Below are 25,986 nucleotides of genomic sequence, written 5' to 3'. Positions count from 1 at the left end.
AAAGCCTGACATTTGACAAGGGGTGTGTAGACTTTTTTTTGTCTACTGTATGTCATCTTATATTTTATCTTATCCAACTTGAAATATATTTATGTTTTTGCAGCTAGCCCTTCTGGATTTTAATTGTGAGTTTTCTCCAAGGTCTTCTCTATCTTGAAGATTCTCAGTTTCCCATTGATGTGAATGTGAGTGAGGAGTGTTTTTTTTTTTCTGCTCTACTGACTGTATTTGCCGTTCAGTTCTTTGGTGACCAATCTAGAATGTACCCCAACTCTTGTCAACTGGGTTGGTCATTAGCTCACTCATGACCCCAACGAGATCAAGTGCACGACAAAATGAATAGATGTACAGGGTCCAAAAGTTGAAGGAAACTTAACCTCCTATCTAAGTATCCTTTTACTTATTGTTATGGAAGTGTATTTTTTATGCCCCCCCCCCCCCCGGCTTGTGAAGTCATTGAAATTTTACATATAGTTTATCTCAAATCAAGGCATATCCTCTTTTTTTGGTGGGGAATCACTTCTGATTATTAACTGAAATCAAACTTGGTGTGATATGATCGCTTCTACAGTACCTTAGAACAGCGTGGCAGTCTATTCCTCACACTCAAAGACAATATCCTGTGGCATCAATCCTGTAAATATATGAGTTTTAATATGTGTGTCCTATTCTGTATTCAGTGGAATCGCCAAGTCAGCAGCTCCAGTATTAATGCATGAAAAATGAGGAGAGCCCATAAGAATTAGAGAGTAAGACTCCCCTTATTAAGATGTAAATTTTAGGGGAAACTTGGAGAAATGAGGATGAAGTTCTTGTCAACTTTGGTCTAGTTATGCATTTCTAACAACCTCCGTCGGGTTGTAGTTGTTGAAATTTGATACACTCATCAATGCACCTATTGCGCTGTTACGATTATTATTATACTCTCATTTTCAAAACACAACCCATACTTAAGGGAACAATTTACACTTCGGACAACATTATCTAGTCAGAGTGTACATGGCAACTATCATGGTAATTGTGTCTCTATCTGTGGGTGCTGTTTCTTTTTCCTCGCTTCCCACCTTTGCCTCTCGCTCATTTCAAATTTGCACTTAACACCCTCCTGGGGAAAGGCTTCTCATTCATCAACAGTGTTTGTCCCGGTGACAAGCAGGGCGCCTCCTGCATATCAATATCAGCTAAGACAATGCTGAGCCTGTAACCTTCAGCTAAATGTCATTCTGCTTAATCCTATTTGAAAATTAAACATTGAAAAAGCTGTAGCGTACCGTCTTGTCTTCCTTCCGCTCTCACTCACTCCTTTATGTGCTGCCAAAGCTCCAACGGATTTCGGCTACCTTTCCACTGCAGCATTTGTTTTTAATTTTCTTTGAGTGTATTATTTGGGTCATCTATTTTTATTTTCATAACTATCAGTACGAAAAAAAAAACAAACATCTTCATTCAATTTTGCTTAACTGTAGAGCATTTTCCTTAACTATCGTTCAGTTTTGTCACTTCTTGTTTGAAGGTGCGTTTGCTGTGAAACGAAAACAGAACAGAAATTAGAGCCACATGTTCAGGGCGGAGAATGCAGTCAGACAAAAACAAATGTTCTGTATTTACATAAACAGACCCTCCCCCTTACAGGTGGTATTTAAAACTGTGACGGTGAAAAGTATGCAGAGAGCGAGTGTGTCTGTTACAGGCAAATACACACTGTGGCAGAGGCCACAGTCGGTAGTGTGCAGACTGGATCGTGCATGGGTCAACCCCCACCCCCAACTCACCGAACACAACAATATGAAACGTGTTTGAAGATGCAATGAGGATTGGAGAAAGAGGCAGGGTGGGATAAAAGCAGACGGGAAGATTGCAATGAAAATGCAATCATTTGCAGTCAGACAGGCGTAATTCTGCTGTGGATGGACTACGATCCGGAAGCTCAAAGGCATCCATATGGATTTGTTTGACTGCAGTAACTAGTCAAGTGACTCCACTGAAATACTCAGAGTGGATTACGAACAACATGATCATCCTTGATGTCTCTCTGTAGAAGCCCTCCGCCCCGTCTGAATTAGAAAATGTGTCGGGCAAGCTGTACATGCACTTAAAGGAGATACAGAAGTTTATTTGCTCTTTGTTGAGCAAGCGAACATATTTTGTTACCCAAACAGGTGTTAAAAGTAGACCCTTATCTCGAGTGGTGGTCATGGGTTGGTTGGTTTATGAAACATGCAATGGTTGAGAATTTAAATTGGTTAGGGTTATTAATTCAACTATTAATACTGGAATAGTACCTATTGACCATAAACAAGAAGGTACATTTAATGCACATAGAGAATCCTTACTGGTAAACAGGCACTAGACAAATACACACTCCTACCAACCTTGTTTTCCTTTTAAAAAATTATACTCAATTCATTTGAGGCAAAAATGTATAATCGCAGCAAACCTTGTTTGAGTGGAGGGTTGTCACTGCTCTGGTCATATTTGGCACCACAGTGTGTGGGTAAATATGTTCGCGGACCTCAGTATCTGTCTGCCTGGGCCTGGATCAAAGTCACCAAAATTGCGCTATACCAGCAGTGTAACTTGTGCCAGGACTTGAATGTGGTCTGAGCAGGCGCAAAGTTTAGACTGACTTTGTGCCAGCAAACTGTCACCTCGCCAGGCGCCTCACCGAAAGACCCCGTTTGGAGCTGTCCAGTCTTCCAAATTAGCATACACGCACAAAAATCAGGCTTTCTGATTTCTAAATGGAACACATCCAGAAGTAATCACGCTTGAGTGTTATCAGTGAAAATGAACCAAAAATTGTAATCAGCCAATTAATGAATGATTTAATAAAGGGGGTATTTTTTCTACACAGACCCAGGTACATTTGAATATTCTTTTACCTTCACAAATGAAATCAACATTCAAAAACTGCTTTCTAGGTTCACTTGGGTTATATCTGTCTGATAATCCTGTTTGATGATTTTAAACATTAAAGTGCGATGCAAAAATTTGAGTCGGGGGGGCATACTTTTTCATGGCAATTTATCATGCATTTAGAAACAGTTCTATTAAATCACTTTACATGCTACTTAATTAAGTTTACTACAGTTTCATTTAATCTTTGAGCTTTAAAAAAATAGTAGGTACAATATCACTTTGCAATATGTTGTAATTGAGGCTTTTTTTTTCTTCCTTCCTTCTTTGATAAACACTTGGGCTGACTACGGTACTGAATGTTAATGTTAGTTGTGATTGTGGTGTAGTATTGTTGGAGATGTTACTTGGTGTAAAAAGTTTTTAAAACTACTGCAGTAGAGTGTACATTTCACTGAGGCCAAAACGGAACAAAGCAGCAAGTCAAGGTAGCTCTAACCTGCCGAAGCCTTTTGATATGAAAGGTTTCAAGTTATTAATAGACATGTGCGCTCCTATCCAAACCTGGAAGTCAGACGACGTCACCCGTTCATATCCCGGCCATAACCCTTCCCGCTGTCTTTATGTTTCCAGGTGGGAGATGCAGGATGGTGCGGAGCTGGAGGACGATGAGAGAGTGATGGTAGAAGAGCTCCAAAGAGCCTATTTTGTTTGTCACTGCGGCGCGGGACTGCAGGAGTCTCATGAAGCGGATGAAACGTCGATTGAGCAGACCCAAGGGGGGCCGCAACCATCCGATAAAACTGCTGCCCAATAACAGTCCGAGCAGTTGGAATTTTTATCATGTTGTAAATGTTTAGTTGTAATACGCACTTGCAGCTCTCAAGGTGTTAGAGTGTGTCCGTGTGTTGTGTGTACTGTATAATGCAGGTGTCTACAGTATGGATGTGTATTGTTTAACAACGAAAAGTGTGTTCTTCAGTCTAACTGTGTCTCTTTCTTATTCTCCACATTCCAGCAGTCATATTTCATCTTTTTGGAGCACTGCTCCAGACATCAATTCTGTGAAATGAAGAAGGCACATTTTTTTTTTTTTTGCCCAATACAAGATGGGACTGTGTGATCATTGGAGGTTGTTATATATATTTTTTTCGACAGCGTGTGAAAAGATACTGGCGTCAGCATCCTCATTAATATTATTATTGTTATCATTTTGGCTTTCTGTGGGAAAGGATGTTTGTTTTTGATTGCAGCTTGTTCCAAAATCTACCCCTCTCTGTCAGTATTTTGCAACCGTAGGGGGAAAAAAAGGATTTCCTGTGTTGTTATATTATGTTTTTTTTAATGTGACATATTTGTGACACATTCATACATAGGTTGCAAAGAGAAAAAAATGAAAGATTCCGTTATTTAGTAAAAGTGTGATTTGATTGAAAAGCCCATTTTGTCATTGTGCGATCAATGTTGAAAGTAAAAGCCAGCAATAAGTTGTAGTTTGCATCATGTCCTTCCTTGTTACATATACATACACTCTAATAGGATTCTATACAGGAGTTGCATGATTGTATGGAATAATTATGGTTCAGTTATTGAGCTACCCAAGTTGAGCAGAATATGTATATATATATATATATATATTTATCCAGTTAAATTAATACCTCTATGAAAGTAGCAATCAACCATGATCTTTGTGAAGGAAGATACATATATATTTTTGGGGAGGAGACCTATTATGTTAAATTATCCTGATGTATGTAATGTTGTGACCTATGACTATTGTATGTCAAATTAACCAGATTCATTTTTTTTTTTTTTACAATTTAGCTGGTGCGCACACTATTTACTTCCTATGTCAGAAAGCATCTGTCCTCTTGCAGAGATGGATGCTCAGCTTTTAATGCAAATGAAGCAACATTACAAATACCAAACCACTTAAACGACACAAAAGACAATAAAATGTTCAGAAAGTCAGTTCTGCCGCTGTTGCAGAACACACGCTCAACAGCAACAACAGCACCATTAATCCTCGCAAATGTACGCTATTTAAGATAACAAAAACGTTTTAGCTGGGTGATGCAAGTGTTTGAGTAGCTAAATCGTTCTTTTAAGATAACTGCTTTCTCCTTTTTGCTTCCTGTTTTTCAGCCATACTCGAATAAACGCCTTTTGTGTTCCATACTGTTTCAATTGCCGACAGGTGGTGGGTTCAGCTGACACCTGTCATTGAACCTGACAATATGAATCACAACAAATCATTACAAAGAATGGTTCCCCACAAAGAATATATTGAATATTCTATTATACAGGGCTCATCTGGGGATTATTAGGGCCACGTAAACATTTCAATCAGATTCAGAATGCATTCACCAGTGAAATATATTAGCATAAACAGCCACAGATTTGTGATGCCTGTATCCGTTTCTGTTTATTTTTGTACAGTATTCACAAAAACGCATGCTTCACACCTAATGACACGTACACAATATATTGAAAGCTAAATTACAAGCTATTATGTTCGCAATAATATTAAACTTGTTGACTCCGTTTAGAAAGAACTCAACTGATAACATGTCTGTTGAAGTGAGAGCAGTTTTTCCGATATTTTGCACATCTATGTGGAGAAATAAAGACACACACACACACACACACACACACACACACACACACACACACACACCACACACACACACAAAGAAAGAAAAATCTAATCCGCAAAACATTAAACAATAATAAACGTTGCCTGATCTCTGACAATGGCAATAATTCCTTCATTCTTTTCTATTGCATTCTTCAATAGGATTTTATTAAAAACAAGTGGTACCTGAAAAAATTGTTACACAACAACAACTACTACTAAATCTTATAGCAATATGACACCACGGTGGAGTAATGGTTAGATTTGGAACGTGAACCTTGGCTGTGGCATCCATTTTCCCTTTGCTTCTGCGGCTTTTCTATGGGTACTGTAGTCTCCCACTCATTCTCCACAATGTTTGAAAAAAATATATATATATATATAGTTCAAATGTGCATTATATAGAGAGAGAGTTTAGTGGTGTCATTGATTTTTGTTACTGTGTGGGCTTTTGAATCCATCTCAGACTCTTCAGTGTATTCAGGGTTATGAATAAACTTGGATAACCAAAGTAATTTTAATTTACTATTTTTTACTTTTTCTGAAGTACAATGATTTTATCACTACTATTAAGTATATTTCAAGTCCGTCCTTGACTCGGAAAATATACTGAGCTGTGTAGCAAAAGCCTCTCATAGTGTAGTAATAGCATTAACAGTAGAAGTAGTAGTAGTAGTATTAGCTGAAGCAGTGCTACTGTTCCTTTAAGAGAAAAAAAAAACCTTCGCGGCCGTTGCCCCGGTAACCCGGAAGCTTGGCGCCCTCCGCGCGCATCTGTTTGAGAGTACTTCCTGTTTTGGGAGGTTGTCCAGGAAGCAGCAGCGAGCGTCCTGCCGGCCTGCTGCACGTTCTCGAGGCGTGTGAGTCAAACCTGAACTGCGTGCCGGTTGTCTTCTGTCCAACTTGCCTGTCTTGGTTTGCTTTTCTAAGCATGTGAAACAAAAAGCACGACTTAGTCGTTCCTCGCCTCGCTCGCTGTGGCGCCCTACGGAGGCGGGCCATTACGAGTTCAACATTTTGGGAGACTTTACACGAGTAATAATGCACTTTTGCAGACGCGTACAACATTTACCGATTTCTAAGTGAAGCTAGCATGAGTCATTGATAAAACTAACCCCCCCCCCCACCCCTCTCCAATTTAATTCCCCTCGATCATTATTTTTTAAGCAGGGTCACAGTTGTGGACTAATAGTTAAGCATGCATTCGAATTAGTACTCAAATGTTTTTCATCGTCTCACTTGTCACAGGAGACACCTCCGTGATTTTTTGGGACCTGATGCTTACCTCTCAGCTCTGTGCTGCTGAACCAGCTGTGTGCATATTGTTGATCGCCATGGCCCAGGTGGCAGGCCGGGAGGACGGAGAGAAGACCACAGCGCTAAAGGGTGATTGTTATGATCCACAAAAATAAGATACTAGTGTATGCAAATGCGTAGCAGTGGCGAGCCTTGCATTTGCTATCAGGGCCTTCAGTGGGATATTGTCCAAATATCATCCCCATCACGTCACAATTAAAGAAACCATCAATATAATCTGGAAAAAAAACCTAATAGCACGCATTTATGCAAATTTCATCTGGAACTAGCAAAACGACGAAAATGATCAATTTGAATAAAGTACACCAGAAAATACACAATACTCATCAGAGATGTACTGTAAATGAAATGTAAAGTATGATGTCTGCTCATTGATGCAGAGGTGCTTCACTTGTTGAACTTGTCTTCTTCTCACCAATTCAGTGAAATGAAGTGAATACACTGTTAGGAATAAATCAATATAATTCCATCCATCCATTTTCTGAGCCGCTCAACCTCAAAAGCCTCACGTGAGCGCTGGAACCTATCCCTGCTACCATTGGGCAGGAAACAGGGTACACCCTGAACTGGATGCCAGCCAATTACAGGGCACATAGAGACAGACAACAGTCACACTCACAATCATGCCTAAGGGGAAACTTAGAGTCCAATTAATGTTGCATGTTTTTGAGATGTGGGTGGAAACTAGAGTCCCCAGAGAAAATCCACGCAGGTATGTGGAGGACATGCAAAGTCCACACAGGCAGGGCTGGGATTTGAACCCCGGTCCTCAGAACTGTGAGGCCAACGCAACCACCATGCCCTTCAATGTACTGTAATTCCATTGAATAAAAGTTTACAATTTGCTGTAAATGTAGTTCACTGCTTCTCATTGTTTTAGCCTTGCTGGCCCAGGTGCTTTCGTAATTGCTGCACTGCTAGTTGTTGTTCCGGTGTTATTGTTGAGTTCACCTACCCATTTCATAAAAAACATAATGTACAGGAGTTGTGTCAAAATGTCTGCATTTACACACCTAAAAATTGTCAGTTTTAATTGACACTCTTCGCAGTTCCAAAGCATCATAATAAGGTAATTCTTATGCTCTTTAAAGGCTTTATCTATACTGTGGGTCCAAGTGCGAAATTCTGGGTTATTGCCTATATTTGATACGGTTGTCTTTTACTTTTCATTTGAATTGACTAATTTACTGAATACAATCCAACTTGAATACGTAAACACTATTATACACTACACATCGTTTAGTTGGCAATCACAAACTCTTTGTCGTAATTTCAGCATTACCCCACTGGCTGCCATCTGCATTATTTCCCCCAATATTTAATCATTGATGAACATCAAATGTTGCATATGTAGACCATTATCTATGCGTTTGAAATGTTTATAATTTGGAGCAGGTGTTTTTGAATGGGTTTATGTTTTTGATCATATTCATGTGTGTGCACAGTACAACACTGATTGGTACCCTAAGATAAGAAACAGTGACAAAAATCATCCAACCATCCATACGGATCCAGCTAGGGTCCATCTGTCCATCAGTCGATCCATGCATCCATCCATCCATCCATCCATCATCCATTCATCCAACTGGTGACTTTAGTCTTCAGTTAGACTAACATGCATATTTTATCGTGGTTTTTGTCATTTGAAAATAAAACAAAGAACAGAAAAAAACCCTACAAAAAGGCAACAGTTAGCCACAATACTTTCACACTATCAAAAATATGTAAAGGCACTTTTTGAATAAAACTCTCGCGTTGCTAATTAGTTTGAATCGTCATCTACAGTCATCACCTAAAGACTAATTCACCGTTGCGCATGGGCCCTAATTTTTGTTTGATCTGATATATATATATATATATGTATAAAATGAAATAGAAATTACTTCGCTTTTGAAATTTCTGAGGGGATTAAGATGAAATACGTAATTGAATATGACATTCTCGTTTTTAGACTTGCTGTCAAGAATAGATTTAGATGAGCTCATGAAGAAAGATGAACCCCCCTTCACATTCCCCAAGACCCTGGAGGAGTTTGAATATGCCTTCAATGAGCGTAAGTACACGTTTTAAAGCATCCTCTGCAATGCTTGCAGGAAAATAAAAGTTTGACGATGTTGTTTATGTAAAACGTTTGTCAATGTGCAAGCAAGCAGGAAATGGACGTATAAAGTGGAACCTTGATAAAACTGACCCCTCTATATTAGATATCATGAATTGTTCGAACAATGTGTCGAAAAAAAATGTTTCATTTGTCACTTACGCTCCCATTGTCCAAGTTCCAGAATTTGCTGTTGTTGTGTATTGTCAAAGGGGCCAAAATTCCAGGTGACAGATATACAAAAAAATAGATTCAATTCCAAAAGATATGCCTCTCGTGCCTATGTGGGAGCCATGTTGAATGTGGGGCATAGACGTGGCAACCATGTCATGATGGTCTATTGTGCAGTAGAGCACAGACAGGGAGGGAGAGAGTGTGAAAGAGAGATAGTGAAACAAACAGTGATAACACTGCTATTACACATGCTATTTTTGGGACAGGTTCATATTTTTTTTTCCATGTTGTTCGCCTTTGTCATCTGATTTGGAAGTAAGAAGCACACTGTTTTTGTTCTATCGTCAGTGTATCCTTGCCGCGTGCCTTTGTGTGCGCATGCCCAGTCAAACGTCAGAAAAGGCCAGGATTGGTCAATATGTGATCGACATATTGGGCGCACATGAATCTAGCGACGGAATGGATGACAGGCTGTCGTCTTTTTTTTTGTTTTTTTTTTTTTTGTCACGCGATCGACCAAAACATTGAGCCTCCCTGTGCTAAACTAATATGTTTGAGTTTATCTCAGTTAATTGTAGCTCATGGATTGACTGCGTCAGTTGAGCTTTCTTGTCATCCGGCAACTCCCTGACAATATTTGTATCTACAATTGTCTAAAAAGTGTAAGGATAATTGTTTATAAGTATATAAGCAATGGCTACAGTAACTCAGTTTCAAATTAGGTTTTTCTGCTAGACCTCTTGTTCCTGGGACTAAGTAAAAGTTGAGATATGTTATTCTGTAGATGTTGTTTTGCTGGAATCATGTTATGTGAGACAGCAAACAACAGCATGCCCTAAATAAAATCTATTTGGCAGCGTGTCTGTATGAATGTCCAGATGATCTAAAAGTCTCTTTAGACGTCACCTGGCTGACTTTGATCAAAGCAGGTGGGGAAAAAGGGGAGTTGGAAATGTAGATGCGTGGGAGAAGGTGGCTCTTGGCATTCCCCTCCAGCGTCTCCCTCCCTCTGTTCTCTGTCAGTATCTCTGTTGGCTCTCTGGCTGGCTGAGTGTGGGACATGTTATGTACTCTACGGCCCGTCAGAAACCTACTCAGCCTTGCCCTCTGCCTGCCAGATCATTTGCATAATCTCACTGTGCCCAAGAGCGGAGATGCAGAGAAATATACCAATCCACCACAGCCCTTTACGCTGTAATGCCGCCTGCTAGTGCCGTTCCCCCGCCTCACTTCCCAGCTTGGTGTCCCATGAAGAGATGAACACTTTTTCTTCACCTTTCTACCTTTGCTGATCTTTACTTTCTTATCATTTTCCTCATATACACTCCCATCATTCCATGCACACACATCTGCAGATCCCTACCCAGGTTTCTATCTTGTCCCTTTCTGCCCAGGCCTATTTTTGAAGAAGTGCGGGTTTTATTAAAGGCACCTTTCCCCCTGAGGCGCTGTCTCCAACTAGTCTTCCTCACAGTCATTGCAGCTCTCGTGCAGTCCCAGAGTTGCAGCCGAACTACCTTGGCTCGAGACAGGTGGAACAAAAATGTTAATTTGGCCATGTAATGACGCGAATGCCGACAAGGCTGTGTACAATAGTTTGCAGGTGTCTTAATCACTGAAGATGATGGCTTCATTTTGCTAGCCCTCCGGTTTTTCCATTACTGGAAATCCAAGGTTATGTACACCTAATTAAGCGGCCAAATTGAGAACAGAATGCTAATTATGACAGAAAACGAGGAGAAAAGTTGCGAAAACGTTATTCCTCAGAGAGCATGTGTAGGGGGAAGCGGTGGAGCCCTACATGCTCTCACATATGCAGACACGCACACACACTTTTCCTCAAGCACACACACCTTTCCCATTGTAGGATTTCATTATAGCTCCTTGTGCTTCTCTTAGGCGATGGTGTTTGGATCCTCTCTCCTCCATGAATGCATAATTGATATTCTTCAAGGTACTTTAGTGTTTTATCCTAACTTCTCAACACTGTTCTCCTCTTCCTCAGAGGCACAAGTCGGTTTTGAATGCAACGCGATGACAAAACAAGATTAGGATTAGGTGTTGTTTAACAACTAACTCATTAAGATGATGCTTCGCATTTGCACTGGAAGGTGTATCACGTTGAAAATTGTGGTAATTTAGCAGCCGATGAGGAATAGCTTATATATTTGTTTTCCACAATAAAGTATGAGGACCCTCTGGCTATTTGAGTTTCATATGCATACTTTTTAGTGGTTCAGCATATACAACTTTTGCAGTCATAAAGGTCAAAATTAAATTTAGTACTGCTTAGACTTTTATTGTGTTGCAGTGTCAGCCAAAGGATGGATGGCCTCAGTGGTGTGGTATAAACCTTGAGATTCCCCAGTGATACCGGGGCAATTATTTGCTAAAAGAAAGTAGAATGATGAAAGTTCACTCTGAACGGTAGTTTTTCCTCCAAAACTGTCTTTAAAAGTCACCCAAATAGATGTGGTGACTCGGCGACATTGTGGCCACTGCTAAAAAAGATGTCTTGCCTCAATTAGTCATGTAGTGCATAATTTTGGGGAGAAATAAACATATTTTTGAATAGTTGTATCCTTTTTTGGTGCTTCCACTAGGTAGCTGTTCATTACCTTTAATAATTTGCAGCAACCATCCATCCATTTTCTTAGCCGCTTATCCTCACGAGGGTCGCAGGAGTGCTGGAGCCTATCCCAGCTGTCAACGGGCAGGAGGCAAGATAACTCTGACCTGGTTGCTAGCCAATCGCAGGGCACATGGAGACAAACAGCCACACTCACAATCACACCTAGAGCCCATTTAGATTGTCCAATTAATGTTGCATGTTTTTGGGATGCGGGGGGAAACTGGTGTGCCCGGCGAAAACACACGCAGGCACGGGGAGAACATACAAACTCCAAACAGGAAGGGCTGGGATCGAACCCAGGACTTCACAACTGAGAGGCCAACGCTTTCCAGCTGATCCATCGGGCCGCTCATTTGCACCAACCTATTATTTTCACCTTGTGAAGTGCAGCACATACGGTTCCATTCTTCATACAAACCAACCAATAAGAACTGACTTGAAAAGAAACAAGAAAACAACAAAGGAACTTAAAAAAAAAATTCAGCCTGATCTGACAGCCATGTAGGAAGTGCAAACTTAAATATACTGTACTGTAACCTCTCAAATCAAACTGTCCAGGCAGTTATTTCCATCATAAAAGTGGCAGTAAAGAAACAAGTAGGCAAAAGTCAAGTCTTCTCAAATTGACTCTATTCTTAATAGAAACTGAGAGAATTTCATGTCAACTGGCTAATTGCAGATCCATCCTGAGACAAGCATTTGTGCGACATTCAAATATTTTTTTGTGCTTTTTCTTAAGCTGGGAAGATTAATTTCATGAACCTGGGTCAGTGGTCACACATGCCCAGTATTGAGTTCCACTTTGAACACATTACGGTATGACTATTCCATTTAGCTGCTATTTTTTTTTTTTAACCAATGTCATTCTCTCCGGGCCTCTTAGATGGTCAGCTCCGACACACGAAGACAGGAGAACCTTTTATCTTCAATGCACGAGAGGATCTCCACCGCTGGAATCAGAAACGTTATGAAGCTCTGGGAGAGGTAAGTCTAGAAACTGCATGATCGTAAACGAACCCTGGTCACATATGTAGACTATATATAGAGAATGGTAATGAGCGTTTATGATGACTTTGGCTGTGGTCACAACAAATTGTTCTTCTTGCTAAGACATGCAAAATACATAGAAGGAGCACCTTTGGGTTCCAATGTCCTTTTTCTCACTTCTTCATGTGTTCAGTGAGTGCTAGTGCAGTGCTGCAAATTATGAACCGTTGCAGTTGAACATCCATAAATTCAGCGGCCAAGCCAACCTTTCATTTTTGCTCCCCACAATTTGTTCTCACGATGCTGGTATACTAGCTGTTTTACCGCACAAATTTGTAAAATGTTGTTTTCAAATCAGTCCCAAAGTAGATAGCTTATAAGCGGGTTCAGAGTAGAACAGAACATTTGAAGAATGACCCTACCAATAGCGTGTGTAGCACCTACTTGTAATTGGATCAGATTCGTATTACAAAGGCAAATGATGCCTTCGAAGTTATTCATATAGTAGGTCTCACTCATTTTCATGTTGGGCCGCATCGTTGTTATTGTTACCGTTCCAATGTTAGAGGCAGTTACACCAATATTAAGTCTTGTCCAATTTTAATAATAATAAACATTATTAGGCAACTGCATATATTAGCGGTGGTCATTTTTAATGGGAACATTAAAAAATATCCTGCATCCACTTTTGTCTGTATGGACATGCTCCAAGGACCCAAACTAACGCACGGAGAATTTATTATTTCATTCTGATAATGAGACAAATATTTTGTAATCATGTTTTTAATTTATTTGAATCTTTCTACAGAGCTTTTAATTGTTCTGTGCATTCTTTGACATTCAAAGCAAAGTGACGGAGGTATTTGTGGGATCACCGGGCTGTCTTTATCATTTACAACACAGGTAGAAAGCAGCTCCTTTGAGAGTCAGCCTTCTATGAGGGATTCTCTGCCTCCCTTCTGCCTACGAATGTACTATGTAGCAGCATCTGAAAGGGATGTCGATACAAATACATGGCCGCAGACAAGCAGAGGCTCTTAAAATGGCATCTCAGGTTTAAATATAAGCTCTGGCGTCCGTGGGTGGCCAAACATTTGGAATCAAACAAATAATCATCAAGCATTATGTATGCTAATGTTTATTCATCACACAATTAAAACATTGTCAGGATGATGGGGGGTAGTGTTGAATTCAGCACGTGCAATGACAGAAAATACATACATAGCAATACAGGAGATTGAGAAGATTACGGATATAGGGACATGAATGAATAACCACTATCCAGGCCACTCAAAAAGAATATAACCACACACATACATTCTGTGTGTGATATACGTACTCCCTGAATATACTGTATATATAAGAGGCTTGGAAAATGGATGGATGGCCTTTTAAACTTTTTTGTTGTTGTTTTTGTGATAGTGGGTTTTGATGCACATCCATGAGAGTTTCAGTATTCATTTTGCAACTTCACTGTCCTGAGCTGTTGTCTTGGTTTAAAAGATTCCAGCGATCCCACATCCCCAGCCACACAAATATTCATTCACATGCCCATCCCTTCCTCCACTCTTTCCTCAACTGTTGTTGTCTTCATGGCGGTGGTGTGTGTATGACAGCCCAACTGTATTGTCAGACACATCACAGCACCAGATGTCCAATTTGCACTTCAACCTCATGTGAATGGAGGGACCAATAGCAAGATGGGAGCATGTGGAGAAAGATGTGAAGTCCTCCAAATGAAAAGAAGTGCAGTGAACGTACACCTCGTTTTTAAGCCATGGAAACAATTTTCAACATTTTTACATGTTGAACTCATGGTGTCATATGGCTGCTATAGAACATCGGAATGAATTTGCAAACTATGCTATTGTGCATTCATACACTGGCCACAACGTAGGGTTCAGTACTCTCAGGTGATCTCCAATGCAATTGCGGCAATGCCTTTATTTAGCCATATATTGTAGGTATGTGTTTAATTTTTCACTTGTTGAATGCTGTTTTTTTTTTTGGGGGGGGGTCACTACAACATGAAAGAAAAATACTAGCTCACTTGTAGTTAAGACATACATTTTCTGTATTTTGGACTATGTTTATTCCATTTTATTCTGTATTTAATTTTTTCTAGCATGAAATTGCATTTAACTGTTATTCAAATGATTGTTGCTCTTGAATCTGATTAATGATGGTGATCCAAGCGGCTGCCTTTCCAGTAGCACCACATGTTTGATTTTCAAAAGTAGTTTGAGTTCATCTGGTTTCTAGCTTTTATCTTATTCTGGACTTTCTACTATATTTCAAAAGTAAGGATTTGTGCAAAGGTTATGTGTAATTTATTTCTTGTTGTAGATAATATTGTATTAGTAATATTGCATGCCTCTTTGTCTTGTGTTTTTACTGTGGAGACTACCACAATAGTGAATTTGAATGAATAAGTAGTTGGCACCCCAACTCAAACCAGCCTAATCAAACCCAACCCACCATCCATCCGTCCGTCCGTCCGTCCATCCATCCGTCTGTCCGTCCGTCCGGCCGGCTGTCTGTCCGTTCATCCATTTTTGTCACCGTTGTTTTCTCTCTCGGCTAAGAATAGCGTGAATAGTTACACGATTGGTAGCCGTGATATCTGCGTCTCTGTATTAGTACTAGTTTTAGTATGAGCATCTGCATGCAGTTAAATCATAGTTTCTAAACTAAAACAAACACATCATAAAAACAAAAGAAAAATAGAAAGGGAACAGGTTTCAAGTTGTATCTGCCTATGCTGGATTTACATAGTCAAAAACGAGTAGCGAAAGAAGTACAAACCCATTCAATCCTTCCCCTAAATCTCTTATCAATACAAAATGACTCAATGGTATACTGTAGCACAGCTTGAAAATTAAGTCATGTCCTTTTTTTGTAAAGTCAGATTTTTTTGATCGACATTAGCCCCAATTAGTTTGCCCAAGCATACCTAATGGTGTGTCCAGTGAATGATCTGGTTAATCGCTTGTCAAATAAATACTGAAGCTTCTGGAATTACTCTTTGAAAATGCCCTCAAGTTTTGCAACAGATAATGATGCACTGTGAGGCACGTAAATTGCCCTCATACACATTTTGCCCACTTTGTTAATGGGCATACCTTAATCATTAAGATAAAATGCTAGATACACTCAATCTAAACCCTTGAGTTTTAGATCATTATCCCCACAACTTAGTCACCTTCTTACTCAGCTGTCTGTTGCAGTAGGATGTGTCCCTTACAACAGATTACTAAGACACCGTGTCACAGTGGCATCTGTGTTTTGACAGTCTTCAAAATTATACCTTAGGACAGTGGCTCCCAAACTTTTATTTGCAGCGCCCCCCATTTTGGAGGTAAAATTTTCATCCCCTCACTCTGCTGCTTCCAAACATTATCCCTTGGGAATGAACAAAAACATGGATGACAGCAGGGTGTAACACAATAAAGAAAAGTGTTCATCGTAACCCCCCCGCCCTATGTCGTAACGCCGTGCCACCCGCTTTGAAAACTACTGCCTTAGAAAAACCTAACTCAAAAATTAACATGATTTTTTATATATTACTGGTAATCAAATCCCCCCTTACTCTTTCTGTATGAGCTCATTAACGATGCATTCCTAGGTTCATCGATCCATCCATCCATTTTAGCTGCTTATCCTCACGAGGGTCGGGAAAGTGCTGGAGCAAATCCCAGCTGTCATCGAGCAGGAGGCAGGGTACACCCTTAACTTGTTTCCAGCTAATCGCAGGGCACATGGAGACAGACAAGAGCTGCACTCACAATCACACCTAGGGGCAATTTAGAGTCTCCAAATAATACACGTTATGGTGATGTAGGAGCAAACCGGAATGCCCGGAGAAAACCCACGCAGGCATGAGGAGAACATGTAAACTCCGCACAGGTGGGGCAGGGATTTGAACACCGGTCCTCAGAACTGTGAGGCCAACACTACAGCTGTTCCACTGTCCCGCCGCATTCCTAGATCTGTGGCAAAAAAGGACATCTGTGGTTGTCTGTTTGTAGTTAAGTCGGACAAATGGCAAAGGCGTAAAAACACTAACCTATCATGCTATGCTATCTGCAACACAGAGAGGCTTATTATCTGCTATCTTAGTTAACCTCAGTTTATATCACACCAATGTATTTTTCAACACAATGGCTATATGACTGCTTTCATGCAGTGCAAAGTGTGTGAGTGGTGTTGCTTGGTGCAGTGGGGTCACCTCCGCCTGTGTCGGTGTCAGTTGTAGTCTAATTTCTGCAATTCGGTGATGAATGTCTCTGATGGAACACGAGCATAGGGCCTGGCCCAGATGGAGCTCTATTAAGCTGTTAATAAACGAGGATTCTTCTCTGCTCTGCCGGCATCTGTGACATGGAAGGGACTTACAAATTTGCAAACACACACACACACACTAGCGCACACTCACAGAGCCAAATTATTATAATGAAGTAAAGCAAGCCAGATGGCTGAATTAGAAAGCAGTCTCATTTTCTCTTTATCTCTTTCTCGGTCTTGTTTTCTTTCTGCCCGTCTGCTACCTCTCTTTCTCATCCTTAGCCTCTGTCCCACTCTCTGCACACTATGGATAGTCGGTGTTGTCTTAGTAGTGACAACCTAACTAGGGTTTATACACCGTTTAAATTTTGTACCTTTTAAAGTGAATTCAACTGTTTTTTTCAAAATACTTTGCATAGTTTGAAGATAATGATGAAGACGTGCAAAGAGTGGCAACTATATAGCACTCAATTGTGGCGCTTTCGCAACTTCAGTTCTTCTAATTTTATATGATCGTGGCTAAAAAAGGGTTCAAGGAGGGAACTTGGCCCTGGCCTGACTCGAGTACTAATAACTTGACTCATTTTGTTTCCATCGGGGGTCTTCCTGCATTGTGACGTGCAGTTAGCAAGCTAGCTACACCTACACCCTGTAAATACCACTTCCCTTTGAATAGTCTGCGATTGTGGCCCCTTTAGAGCACCTCGGTGTTGACTGTGAGTGTGCGCATGTCACAAAGACAAAAACGGAAGCCTGTGGAGGGAGTAAAAATATTTTGAGAACATGACAGACAGCATGTGAACATCAACTTCGTCCTGGCATGGGTGCTGTAGAATGCCTTGTTGTTAATGTGTGGAAAAGCCCCACACGACCCACTGGGAAGTATTCCAGTGGCTAACGCTTTAATTGGATATACTGAATTTTTGTCACTGAAATGTGTAAGCTTAAGAAAGATGCTAGACTTTTTTATAGGTCAGTGTTTGTATTTCTTTTACAGTTGACCAGGACTTGGTTTCAGCGCATAACGGGGATGCCCACAGCGTATATGAGCAAAAATTGATTTTTAAAAAATTTGAATCCTCATTTTCTATAATTGGCAGTTTTTTGTAACCATTCAAAATTGGTAACATTATTAACAACACTATTCTGTGGGGTGTGTCAAATTTACAAGAAATATTTATTTTCACTTTACGAGGACTTGAAGCAGAAAGACGGGAAACATTGTTTCCTTTCACAAATAGTTGACATTAGTTGTCGTTTTCTCGGGCTTTTTTTTTTTTTTTTTAATGGCTCGCAATAGAAATCTTGGAGACCTCCATCATATACTATAAGCATCAAAATACCCCAAGACTAGTCATGGACCCTTTTTCCTTGCCAAGTTAATGAAATCACCCAGAAAAGGAACTATAAATGGCAGCTGTCTGCCCTTCCTGACTCACCATCATCATCAACATCATCATCTCTCAGCCACAATTTGAAATACTGCCAAGAGGAAGCAGGCACAGTCACCCAAAAATGGTTGCAGGGCGAGATGAATTAGATTCGAAAGAGAAGGGAATCCTACATAGGGTGGGAACGGGAGGTGTCAGTGTTGGTCGTCACAGTGCTGGCATCTGTCGCAACCGCAATCGCCCACGGTGGCATCCACTACTTTACTTTGAATTAGGCCGCTGCTGTCTTCTCCGTTAACACCTGAGCAGGTCATTATGAGATTATTAGGGGAAGAGGAGTGGGAGAGAGAGGGAAGAATATTTTATAGCGCCTAGTGTAAACAGTCTGTCAGTATGAAAACTTTTCCTCCCACTGGATATCCCTGTCTCCTCAGACAGAATGCCAGAGACCTCACGGGAATCACATTTTCTCTCTGTCTGTCTGTCTTTGTTTCCAGCATGGACTGACAGATCACAAATTCAGAATACTAAGCCCCGTTTTAATACTACTTTCTGTTGGCACATAAGGCTGACTTAAAATAAACAAACTTTTGCTTAATGCAGTCTCCTTCTCCAAATATGCTTTGTTGTTGTTGTCACTGTTGTGTTGTGCGTATTGTTTGGGGGGATTTTTGTTTTTTCCATCCTCCTCTAATTTTCCCCTTTTTTTCCTTTGTTTTTTTTTATTAAGTTAAAATGCTTTCCAGGGCGTATACAAAGATGCAGCACCAACACCTCCTTGGAATCGATTATATACTGTAAATGATAAACATTTTTTTTGGACTAACCGGCATCTTGAGTTCTGGACAGTAGTGAAAATGTTGGTAGTTTAACCATGAGCACATACATTGAAAAATCCAGGTTATGACCACATTTTTTCGTTTTTGGTAATTGTTCATAAAAATGGCACAATAACCATCTCTATAATGTATCACCTTCATCCATTTCCGAAGCTGCTTATCCTATCAAGGGTTGTGGGTGTGCCACGGTCTATCCCAGCTCACACTGTGCATAAGGTGGACTACACCCTGAACTGGTCGCCAGTCAGTTGCCGGGCACATATCGACACCATCACTGAACAGGAATCGATCCCAGTGTGTACAAAACTCAGTTCCCGCAAACTTTTTAACGGCTCATTTTGGTATTGCACACATTTTTTGATGTTCCTTTTGGCAAGTGTCACATCATATCTGATCAATGCCATGCCACATTTCAGCACGCTTCCAATTCAACCGCTGATACTTAGTTGGCAGAGTGGTTGAATTATTACTTAATCTATACATTTCTCTTTCTTTCTCTCTCTCTCTTTTTCTCTCTATCGCATGTTATTTCCTAAGCACAGCAACTCTCACTTGCAGCTATCATCAGAAGGCCATGTGCACCAAAAGTACACTTTTAACTCTAAATACATATACATAAATAAATACAGACACTCACTCGCCACATACACATACGCGTGTGGATAAGCCATTACCTATAAATAAAATAAAATAAAAAAAAGCGTGCAAATGTACACCAGGACAAAGACCTTGGAGACATATTCTGTACTTAGATGAAACTAAAATTGAACGCTTTGACCTTGATGAGCACTGTTATGTTTGGATAGCAATGCTTTTTGAAAATTTATGGGCAGACCTTAAAAAGGCGTGTGCAAGCAAGGTGGCCTCAAAACCTGGCTCTGCTAGACCAGTTCTGTCAAGAGGAATGGGCCAAAATTTCTGCCAACTATTGTGAGTAGCTTCTGGAAGGATATCGAAAACGTTTGACAGATGTCATACAGTTTAAAGACAGGATTATCAAGTTCCAATGAAATATATTTAAACTTGGAATTGCTAGTGTGAAAGTAAGTAATTGGTCTTCCCCCAAAATAATCTGTCTTTCATTGTTGTGACATACATAATACAAATATTTTTTTAATATTTTAATATTTTGTTAATTTAAGTTCAACAGGAATATTGTAGTCAGATTTCATGTCAGGCCTTGAAAAAATGTTCTTTTTATATAATGTATGTTAAATACTGGTTTGAACCGTATACATTACTCTGTTTCAGTGTGTGGTGCCGAAACTTGACTGACTTTCAGCAAGTTGGCATTTTTCCCCCTCACAACATTACAAGCCAAGCCTAATCTTTTTCTGCTCAGAATTTGCGCCAATTTCTAATCCAAAGCGACGGAACACCGCTTACATGTTATGTTATTCATTCCAGTGGTTTATAAACCTGAGTTTCAAAAGAATAGCTGGGTGAGATCCTCGTCCATGCCTACTCCCTAAAAAAAGTACTTAATGAATACAGTATGTACTTCACTGGCAGTTAACATTTGAATTGAAGTTGATGAAAATAACAGTAAATATGTCTACATACATTACATGTTTACATACAAATTAAAAGGTGCTATTGATAAAGTGCTTTGTTTTCAAATAACTAGCATGTCTACACTTGGAGTTGAAAAGGTTGGCTGCTGCCTTATTATTGTCGTAATGAGCAATTTTCTGAACGTCTCCACTTCCACCAGTATATTGTGTTGTAACGCTTTCATTAAGACATTTGCACAGTTTAGGCAGACTTTGATGAGTTGAAATACTATGAAATGCCATGTTTTATTTAAAAAAATCTATAGGGGATCAGTTTCATCTGAAATGTTGCTTACAGTACACACACATACACACACAAACTTGTGAAATTCCCTTATACTGTACACACTACTTAAGAGCTCTCATATTTTATAATGCTTTTACAGTACACACAATACTTTCACATGGTATATACAGTACTTTTATATTACACTTAAATGCCCATTTTAGTAGTATGTATGAGAGTGATTTTGCAGTGTATGTAAGAGTGTTTAAGTAATGTTTGAAAGAGCAGACAATCCTGAATTATGTCTCTAGCAGTCCCTCATAGGATCCTCCTTTATGCTTCAGATGTGGTCAGACAAGCCAGGCGTAAGTGTTGTAATCACTGGAAAGATACACACATAGTGGAACACACAATAACTGACGTGCATTGGTGCACTCTGAATGTGGGAGGTCTGTCTCCATCTCTGGTGAGGAGTTTAACAATGTAACCACTCTCAATCTCCGTCACCATTCCTCATTAAGCCTTCAGCCTGGTGTTTTATGGATTGTTATGTGGCTGAAGAGTTTATATCACTGCCCAGCCCCTTCAAGGACTCTTATCAAGGCCTTGAACTGTACAATACTCCCCCCTTGATCTGTGTCGCCTTCCACCACTCCTCCTGTCAGCTGTTCAAAACAGTGGGAGCTGGCACCAGATTCTTCCTTTTGGGGATTCCCGCCACATTGCTCCTCTTTTGTTTTCTCTTATTCCTCTCACTGAGCTGTTTTGTCCTTTTTGATCCCTCTGTTCTTGTTTTCATTGCCCCATTGCTTCCCCTGCATGTATAAACCGCAGACACGGAGGTGACCTCAGCCACAGCAGGCCAAACTCAAGTTCTCACAGAATTGCTTTCACAGTCATGCAGAGATGTTGCAGCTCAAATGTACCAAAGACAGTTGTCTCATTGTGTTTCTGCGACTCATCACCAATTGCGAGCACAAACTTCATCGCGTCAACATCTCTGTGTGTCTGCACTTAAAACACAACAGTCAGTCCAATAATAGAGAGGATTCAGTGTGAATGGTATCATATGTACTCGCTAGTTACACGGTAGGTGCACAATTTAATACAATACAGAAGCCTTGTGAACAATTCTAAACAACATCAGCTCATCCTTGTGGGCTGTTTTTGAAACTGCTTGAGGCAAATATATGATATTAGTTTACATCAGGAACCTGCCATAGTAAGCATACTTGACATAAAGTTTATTGATTTGAATCCCTGCATGTTTTGGTTGTTGCCCCTGTTCTCTTGTTCCACACATTTGCTTTTGTTTCTCTTGGTCATGCTCTCAATCTTTTGTATCCTCCTCTCGATCTATTTCTTATTCTCTATGTGTTGGTGTTCAGCCACCTGAGACACTAAACAAATAATGTAACGTACAGTGCAAATGAAATTTCCAGCGAGGCTTATTGATGTTATTATAAAGTAGCATACTGAAGCCTGAAATCATTTAAATCTTCATCAGTCCGGCTGACATTTTAGTGAATTAGTTTATGGAGGCCGGGTGGAATGGGGTGCAGTGAGGTGTGGGGGTTCTGTCTCTGTGAGCTATTTTTCACTATAGGGTCAAATAGTACATCGATCGTCTCATTTGTTCAGATGGGTGGCCTTTGATTGACTATCATAAGGCTAAGACTGTGGTGCAAATGTTATTTGTGCATGCTCTTCATAAGTAGTAAATCAAGTTAGCATTGACTTTGTTTTTGCATGAAAACGAAGAGCGCTTGTGTGATTGAGTAGAATGATCAAAGTTATTATTGCCATCCTGCCCATTTAATGTAATCTTTAAAGTGCCTGTATTTCATAAAATACAACTTGGTCATTTGGTAGATAGATTTGAATGTTTCATCCAAAATTGTCAAAAGCTTGCCTTACTTCCAGTTCTAGTTATCAGCGTAATGAACGTTCTTGCGAGTTTATTTCAATACTTTTTCCACTGGACAATACATATGCACCTCAACTAGGCTCTACTCATCTCAGTTTGGAGCAATTGGTTTTCCCATTTCGAAACAGTACTGTTTTAATAGTTATTATAATATATATATAATAATTTCTCATGCATAATGCGCATGTTTTTTACCCCAAAAAAATCAATGGACCTTCCAGACTGGCGATCTTCAGCTCCGCCCCCCTTAGCTACAGCTCCCATGCCACACAATCTTCCAAAATGCCGACTGAACATAACAGGTGTGAACTGGATCCTCTATCGCATATTATAGATAATATTGGGGTATGTGTTTTTGCCAATTGCGTTGGACTTGTCCAAGAGTGTTCTACAGAGAGTTCTCAACTATTTCACACAAGGATATGTACACGGTATTAAGATTTTTGACAAAGCAGGACGCAATGCCAGAGTTACAGCGAAACGTTGGCGATCGTTGCAAAAAAGTTTGACTCCTCACAAACTTCATATTGAAATCCAACAGGATAGAATTGTGGAATGGTACTGCAGATGTAAAGCAGGGTGAGTACTTTTTACTTGGAAAGATCACGAGTAATATCATTGCCGTCTTTAGAAGTGAGTGGGTGATTTCAATTGACTCGGCTCATAATGGAACCCAGTTTTCTGTCTTAAAAGTCCGATGTGGTACAAATAGGCAAATAGACATTTCTCTTGCGTGACATGGCGCATTTACGTATCACGAACCCGATTTGTCGGTATAAAACATTACACACTTCATTCAGCAGGTCAGTGATATGCTACCAAAGTGAAAGTTGTTTTCCTGCAATGTATAAAGCACTGATAATAATGAAATCAAACTCAGAGAAGATACTTCTCCCTCACTTACCTTCAAACATACAGCCTTGTGTTTGTTGATATTGTCCACACTTAGTTGTACGCGGGAGCCTTAATCTTTTGTAAGGGTGTAGAGTATGCTTTCATTCCAAGATGACAGCACAACTGTTTTCTCATTCACTAAATAAAAGTAGGGCTGTGCATCTCAAAATAAGAACAAGTAAACATGTTCAAATAAAGTGCTTAACTTCAAAATAATTGTTTGAAAAGATTTAGCATAATGCAGATAATACTTCATGTTTTGATCGTATGGGTACAAGCAAAATCATGCATTGTAAAAATGCATTAAACATACAGTGAAGAAAATAAGTATTTAAACACTCTGCTATATTGCAAGTTCTCCCACTTAGAAATCATGGAGGGGTCTGAAATTTTCACCATAGGTGCATATCCACCGTGAGATAATCTTAAAAGAAAAATCCAGAAATCACAATGTATGATGTTTTAACGATTTATTTGTGCGATACAGCTGCAAATAAGTATTTGAACACCTGAGAAAACCAATGTTAATATTTGGTACAGTAGCCTTTGTTTGCAATCACAGAGGTCAAATCTTTCCTGTAGTTTTTCACCAGGTTTGCACAAACTGCAGGAGGGATTTTGGCCCACTCCTCCACACACATCTTCTCTAGATCAAACAGATTTCTGGGCTGTCGCTGAGAAACATGGAGTTTCAGCTCCATCCAAAGATTTTCTACTGTGTCTAGGTCTCAAGACTGGCTAGGCCACGCCAGAACCTTGAGATGCTTCTTACGGAGCCACTCCTTGGTTTTCCTGCCTGTGTGCTTCGGGTCATTTTCATGTTGACCCAGGCACGACCCATCTTTTATGCTCTGACTAAGGGAAAGAGGTTGTTCCCAAAAAATCTCACAATACATGGCCCGGGTCATCCTCTCCTTAATACAGTGCAGTCGTCCTGTCCCATGTGCAAAAAAAAACACTCCCAAAGCATGATACTACCACCCCCATGCTTCACAGTAGGGATGGTGTACTTGGGATGGAACTCATCATTCATCTTCCTCCAAACACTGTTAGTGGAATTATGACCAAAAAGTTCCATTTGGGTCTCATCTGACCACAAAAATTTCTCCCATAACGTCTCGGTATCATCCAAATAGTCATTGGCAAACTTAAGACGGGCCTTAACATGTGCTGGTTTAAGCAAGGGAACCTTCTGTGCCATGCATGATTTCAAACCATGGCGTCTTAGTGTATTACCAACAGTCACCTTGGAAACGGTGGTCCCAGCTCACCTCACCTTTCTAAGGATCGTTGAAACCCCACGAGGTGATATCTTGCATGGGGCTCTACTCCGATTGAGATTGACCATCATGTTTAGCTTCTTCCATTTTCTAATGATTGCTCCAACAGTGGACCTTTTTTCACCAAGTTGCTTGACAATTTCTTCGTAACCCTTTCCAGCCATGTGGAGTTGTATAATTTTGTCTCTGGTGTCTTTGGACAGCTCTTTGGTCTTGGCCATGTTACAAGTTTGAGTCTTACTGATTGTACGTGGTGGACAGGTGTCTTTATGCAGCTAATGACCTCACACAGGTGCATCTGATTCAGGATAATTCATGGAGTGGCGGTAGACTTTTAAAGGCGGACTAACAGGTCTTTGAGGGTCAGAATTCTAGCTGATAGACTAGTGTTCAAATACTTATTTGCAGCTGTATCACATAAATAAATCATTTAAAAAAAATCAGACATTGTGATTTCTGAATTTTTCTTTTTAGATTATCTCTCTCGCAGTGGACATGCACCTACAACGAAAATTTTAGACCCCTCCATGATTTCTAAGTGGGAAAACTTGCGATATAGCAGTGTGTTCAAATACTTATTTTCTTCACTGTAGGTAGAATAGTTTCCAGAATTTTGGTCAACTTTAGGGGTATATACTATCCATAGATGCACATTATATATAAAAAAATACAGTAGTTTGTGATCAGGTCTGCGTTTGACTGTGGAAATGTATGAAAATATTGTGTAAAGCCATGCCAAGCCATCTAGGTACTTAAAGTGAAAATGTCTCCTGGCTGCATAGTATCAGCGCCATTTTTGCCTAAATATGAATCTAAAGATTATGGCTTTATAGCTGGTGTACGACAGTCACTGGTTGATCCGTGTTTGTATTTGGGCTCAGGTGCTTGTCATT

The 25,986-nt window shown here is 40.0% G+C and overlaps 2 protein-coding genes across 7 annotated transcripts in view; both read left to right on the top strand.

Annotated features, from left to right (window-relative positions):
• kiaa0825 (KIAA0825 ortholog) overlaps positions 1 to 5,079 on the top strand; it is a 153,116-nt gene extending 148,037 nt beyond the window's left edge. For 3 of the 5 annotated variants that reach the window (XM_061817939.1, XM_061817936.1, XM_061817940.1), the window contains one exon: positions 3,490 to 5,079. In XM_061817939.1, coding sequence (XP_061673923.1) covers positions 3,490 to 3,673 — 184 coding nt within the window. In that variant the 3' untranslated portion in view covers positions 3,674 to 5,079. The remainder of the gene's footprint in view (positions 1 to 3,489) is intronic. The other 2 variants (XM_061817938.1, XM_061817941.1) reach the window with 2 other exon arrangements.
• Positions 5,080 to 6,275: 1,196 nt separating this feature from the next.
• The window catches only part of arb2a (ARB2 cotranscriptional regulator A), a 181,783-nt gene continuing 162,072 nt past the window's right edge, over positions 6,276 to 25,986 (top strand). Inside the window, exons 1-4 of one of the 2 annotated variants that reach the window (XM_061817581.1) lie at positions 6,276 to 6,349; positions 6,740 to 6,877; positions 8,760 to 8,861; positions 12,596 to 12,696. In XM_061817581.1, coding sequence (XP_061673565.1) covers positions 6,769 to 6,877; positions 8,760 to 8,861; positions 12,596 to 12,696 — 312 coding nt within the window. In that variant the 5' untranslated portion in view covers positions 6,276 to 6,349; positions 6,740 to 6,768. The other variant, XM_061817580.1, reaches the window with a different exon arrangement.

This window comes from Syngnathoides biaculeatus, chromosome 4 (genome assembly GCF_019802595.1).
Source record: "Syngnathoides biaculeatus isolate LvHL_M chromosome 4, ASM1980259v1, whole genome shotgun sequence".
Taxonomy (NCBI): domain Eukaryota; kingdom Metazoa; phylum Chordata; class Actinopteri; order Syngnathiformes; family Syngnathidae; genus Syngnathoides; species Syngnathoides biaculeatus.
This window is presented reverse-complemented; position numbering and strand designations above follow the sequence as displayed.